Here is a 5,248-nt window from a genome sequence, read left to right as displayed (position 1 = left end):
TACGCTCCGACCCGAATTTGGAGGGCCTAAAAGTTTGAGGTGTTGCTGCGCAAAAGGGGTCGGACACAGGGCGCAGCTCATGCTAAGAGCTAGAAGGGGAGCTAGAGAGAACGACTACCCTGTCCCGTTATTGCGTACACCAACACCACAAAACGCTCTCTCTCTCCTGTCCTCACTCAGGGGGGGGTTACAACTACCGAGTCTCTCGACTAGCTGCCACGTTGCCGACGGCGAGAGCGAATCTCCTCCTGCTCCGCAAGGAGGGTGGCCAAGGCTAAAGTCTTGCCGGAGCCGCCAGGCGTGTTGACGACTTGGAGAAGGTCGCCCTTGTACTTGTGCTTGTAGAGATGCTCGAGGGGGTGCTTAGTGGGGCGGTGCGCAGCCAGGCCAGCAGTGAGGGGAGGCGCACCCTCACTCTCCTCGGTTGCAGAGCTCGTCGGAGGCTGCGTCACGACGGGAGGGTCGCGACAGCAGTCCTCGGGCGAGCCGACGCGCATGTCCAACCAGCGCTGGGACTCGTTGTGACGGCAGACGCCGGCTGCCTCTCTCCGCTTCTGCAGCATCCATCTTTGCCCGTGCATGGGCTCGATCCGATTCCGCAGCGTGTCGTCCCCAGCGGCGGTGCTGCGCGGGAGGCGGCCGCGGGCACGCTGGGCTCGATCAGCTTTCCCTAGCACGGATTTGGCGGACTTTCGTGGCTTCAATTTTACGTTTGTCTTGGCACCAGCTGTGAAGGCTTGCCCGGCCCAGATCACGCAGTTCGTGCACGGTATTCGGATTTTGCTATTTGTTCGTGTGGGGGTATATTGCAGATTTGTCAATGGTACCGCGTCTGCGACGCGGGCGCCTTGCGGGCAGAGCCCTTAGCCACCCTTTAAGCTTTATATCTTGCGCGGTCAAAAATCCCAAAACTGCTCCACTGGATGTGGCATCACACCCCTCTCCTTAAAAAGCCCTGTGTGGTGGCGGCGTTCCGTTCTCCCATCCCTCGCTTTCTTGTTTCCAACTTTCTTTTTCTCCACTGGAGGTGAGGTTGGTGAGCACTTTTTAGTGCTCCAAGTCGCAAGTGCTAATGCGACCTCGAATGGCGCAGTAGAGGCACCGACGAGGGGCACTCCTGAGGTCCTGCACGGGGGCGGACTATCGACTAAATCAAAAATCAAAAAGAAAAGCGGAAACCACCTTCCGCTTCCCCGCAGCAATGGACCGAGGAAGATGAGAACCCGCCTAGGGCGACAATGGCGCACTTGCTTAGCGGCGCCTGCCTGGGGAATAGGGAGCAGGCCAGATGGTTCCTCAGAGTAGCGCGAGCGCAGACGGGGACGGCGATCAGCAAAGTAGCCCAGGCGGCACCCGACTCCAAGGATACACTGAAGACGCTGAGGATAGCGCATGTCGCTGCGCTGAAGGGCTCACGCTATAGGGTGCTGGATGAGGACGGGTACGATGCACTAGCCCCAGCCGTCGGGGGGGTGTTGCCGGCGCTGGTAGATGATCTCTCGGAGAAGAGTCGGAGGGACCTTGGCGCCGGGGTTACGAGGAACTTGCAAGTCGTGGCCGAGGCGGCGACGGGAGCGGTGCAGAGGTGGATCCAGCTCAACGATGAGGCTACCGCGCGCATAATGAAGAGAGAGGAACACATTGAGTGGCTGAGGAAGCTCTTCGCAGGGTGGAAGGAGGCCCGGTCAGCCTTGAGGGAGTCGCGGAGGAGGAGGGATAACAGAGGTAACGAGGGGACAGGCCAACAGCCAGTGGGACGAACGAGGGACGCGACGGCGGCCCAAGCGGGAGGGAGCGGAGACAGTCGGCAGCGAGCGAAGTGGGTGAGACTGATGATGCTCCTTCGACTTAGGGAGCGGTTCAGCTGCTGGGCGGGCTTCAGGCTGGTGCTCACGCGAAAAGGAATCGACGCGATGTACAAAGCATACAACAAGAGGAGAAAGAAGAGGACGGACATCAGTGATGACGAAACAGAAGCTAGCGCAGACGAGGGCAGGGCAGACCCGGGGACGGCGGAGTCGGAGCAGACGGCATCGGCTGCCGAGGAAACGTTGGGAAGAGGCACGAGGAGGGCGGCGACCTCAACCGACTATGGAGGACCCGTCACCAGACGACGCAGGGCGGACGACGGGGAGGCGGAGCAGACGCGCAGGGCGAGACGAGGGAGGGAGCAGGATGTTGCGGAGATCAGCAGGAGGATGTACGACGAGATTAGGAGCAGCAGGGACCCGAGGGACCATGTGGAAGACGGCTAGTGCTAGTCCCCCATCGGGAGGACGACCCCGGCTAGTCGCCGACCACACCCACAAAGAACCCTGCACAAAGGAGACCGCAGGGCGGGGACCTGTTCCTTTTTACCCATCTCCTAGTAGAGGTGTCCGTTTTATTTATTTATTCCGCTTCCCCGCATCATTTCGTGCATGTACACGTGATTTTGATTACATGTATTGTGTGTCTTCTTATCATTTTTGCCCAACATGCAATAACACACCTGCAAAACCTCGTTCACGGGTCGGCAGCAAGAGCAACGCTGCCCTGCTGCCCAGGCAAAGTGCGCGCGCGCCTGTGGATGTCCGCCTGCTTGGCGGCATACGCCGCGTCGATGCGCGCGGACGCGCCGTAGAAGATGGCGCCGATGGCGCGTCGCGGCCGCTGCTCAGAGAGATTCGCGTCGGCGCGGTGCACCATCGTCGCCGTGTGGAGCAGCAGGTCGCCCGGCGCCGCGGGCAGCGCAAACTCGTTCTGGGCGTCGGCGGCGTCCGCGGCAGCGTCCAGCGTCTGCGAGAAGCCGATCACGCCGCTATAGTGGTGCGCTCGCACGCCGCCGGCGGCCGAGCCGCGCACGTAGCGCAGGCAGCCGTTGTCCTCGTCCGCGGGGTCGAGCGCAAGCCACGCCGTCACCGCCTGCTCGGGCGGCTGGATCATGGGAGATATGGGGAGATATGGGGAGAGATGATCTCGCCTGCTCGGGCGGCTGGATCATGAAGTAGAAGCCGTCCTGGTGCGGCGGCGTCGGCTGCGACGAGCCGCCGGCCGCGTACGCACGCCTCGGAGGCTTGTTGAAGTACTGGACGTTCTTCAAGACGACCGGCTCGCCGAGCGCTGCCTCGGCGAGCGGCGCGACCTGGCGACGGCGGAGGCGGCAGCGGCGGCGGGTGTGAGGGCGGCGGCGGCGAGGGCGGAGACGAGGGTGGCGGGGGTGGGGTGGGGTGGGGTGGGGGTGGGGTGTGTGTGTGTGGGGGGGGGGGGGGGGGGCTCCCACCGTGGAGGCGGTGCCAGGGGCTCCAATGGTGGGGGTTGCAATGGGGCTGGCCTGCTCGGCGACGCGCGCGAAGAATGCGTCGTGCGTGTGCAGCTGCTGCAGCTGCTTGAGCGTGCTCGGCCTAGGGAGTGTCTAGGGCGTGTCTAGGACGTGTCTGGGAAGTGTCTGCAGCTGCTTGAGCGTGCTATGCCGCGCGTCGTCGTCGTGCATCACGTGCTCGCGCGGCACCGCGCCCGACGCGACGAGGCGGGGGATCGCAGCCACCACCCGCTCAGCCTCCGCTCGCGCCTCTGCTGTCGCACTCGGCGAGAGGAAGCCGCGTATGGCCACGGCGCCCTCGGACTGGATGGCGGCCCGGAGCGCCTCGGGCGCACAGCTGGGCGCGAGACAGCACGCCGGCGGCAGCGCCGCCGCCGCCGCACAGCCGCCTGGGGTGGCCAGGGGTCGACTCGCGGCGGCTTCGCCCGGCGGCGTTTGGTCGCCTCCGGCTGTGAGCGCGACGGGCTCGGCGGCCGTGCGTCGCTCTCGCGCCGCGCGCGCGGCGGTCACGGCGGCGAGACCCGCGAGGATGACGCCTCCGCCGGCGAGGTCGGCGGCGGTGGGCGGCTGGTGGAGGAAGACGAAGGCGAAGACGGCGGTGAAGGTCGACTGCAGAGGGAAGAAGGCGGTGACGAGCGTCGGGCCCGCGCGCTTGTTCGCGTACGCCTGCGCCGCGTAAGTTGAAGGCGGACGTGAGCAGGAAGTGTCTCGGAAGTGTCTCGGAAGTGTCTCGGAAGTGTCTAGGAAGTGCCTGCGCCGCGTAGTTGAAGGCGGACGTGAGCAGCACGGCATACGCGAGGGCGAGCCAGCCGAGGCGCGGGAGGGCAAACGACGCCCGTGACAGCCGCGCAAACGGCAGCACCGGACCAGTGAATGCCGCGCCAGCCGCATAGCCCCAAGAGGCGACGGCCAGCGAAGGGTAGCGGCCGCCGTCGAGGCTGAGCACGCGCTTCTGCAGCAGCTGGTAGAGCGCGCCGGCGAGGCACTGCGTGCCGAGTAGGCAGTTCCCAATGAGCAGGCTGTGCTGCTGCGGCGGGTGGCCAACCCTGTTCTCTCCCGGCGCTGCGGAGCCGTACGCCAGCGCAAGCGCGGCGCCGACGGCCGCGAGGACGATACCCAGGATCGAGAGCTGGCCGTGCCATTGGCTCACGTGCAGAGGCTCCAAACCAGTGAGCGCGCCGATGAGCGCTGTGAGCACTGGCTGCGACGGCTGCAGCACCATCGCGTTCAGCGGCGTGGTGTACTTGAGGGCGATCACGAGAAACATCTGCCCAATAGTCACACCGAGAAGGCCGAGGAGTGCAAAATAGCAGAAATGGGCGCGGCGAGGGACAGCGAAGCGAGGCCCGCCGAGCCGAGCGGCGCAGAGAAGGATCACCGTCGCGCCAACGTCGCGTAGGAACGAGAAGACAATGGGATCGACGCTCTTGTCCAAGGCCGCCTTGGCCACGACGGAGTTGCCCGCAAAGGTGATTTGGACAATCACGAGCAGCAGGACGACGTGCCCGAGCGGGGTGTGTCCCCTCTGCTGGCGCTCAAGCAGCGGCGTGTCCGTGCCCATCTCAAAGTGTCGTTCGTCGTCGGCGTCGGCCGCTGTTCTTCCTTTCTCTCCTCTCCCGTGGTGGGGGCGCGAGGAGGGCGAGGGCAATCAGCGCGCTGGCTGGCGAAGTAGAGTGCCGAGCAGCTCGCCGATTGGCGCGCGCGTGCGTCCGATTTTTTTTCATTTTGGCGTCACCTTGCTTGGGGAGTCGACAGGGGGGGGGCGCGGCCTTGAGTTATGTGTACGCCAACTCAGGGTGTGTGGCAGCCAGCTGGCTGTGTGTCTTGTGAGCTTGTTTGTGTCTGTGTGTCGCTCGTGCGTGCGTGTCGTCATCATCTGTCCCGCGTCCTGACGGCGTCCACCCATACCGCGTTGGTGTCCAGTCCGAGCCTGACTGTTGTTCATCT

The 5,248-nt window shown here is 64.6% G+C and overlaps 2 protein-coding genes across 2 annotated transcripts; both read right to left on the bottom strand.

Annotated features, from left to right (window-relative positions):
- Positions 1-1,047: 1,047 nt before the first annotated feature.
- On the bottom strand, positions 1,048-1,957 carry EMIHUDRAFT_231175 (hypothetical protein; the record flags this gene model as incomplete). Its single annotated transcript, XM_005784307.1, has 4 exons — positions 1,048-1,125; positions 1,208-1,265; positions 1,641-1,690; positions 1,763-1,957. 4 exons carry the CDS (start codon positions 1,955-1,957, stop codon positions 1,048-1,050), a joined length of 381 nt encoding a protein of 126 aa, XP_005784364.1.
- Positions 1,958-2,505: 548 nt separating this feature from the next.
- EMIHUDRAFT_231174 (hypothetical protein) lies at positions 2,506-4,862 on the bottom strand (the record flags this gene model as incomplete). The annotated part of the gene is made up of 4 exons (XM_005784306.1): positions 2,506-2,904; positions 3,263-3,313; positions 3,476-3,967; positions 4,089-4,862. 4 exons carry the CDS (start codon positions 4,860-4,862, stop codon positions 2,506-2,508), a joined length of 1,716 nt encoding a protein of 571 aa, XP_005784363.1.
- Between the last annotated feature and the right edge of the window lie 386 nt (positions 4,863-5,248).

This window comes from Emiliania huxleyi (genome assembly GCF_000372725.1).
Source record: "Emiliania huxleyi CCMP1516 chromosome Unknown EMIHUscaffold_170, whole genome shotgun sequence".
NCBI lineage: Eukaryota > Haptophyta > Isochrysidales > Noelaerhabdaceae > Emiliania > Emiliania huxleyi.
The sequence above is the reverse complement of the archived record's forward strand: the minus strand, read 5'-3'. Positions and strand labels throughout refer to the sequence as shown.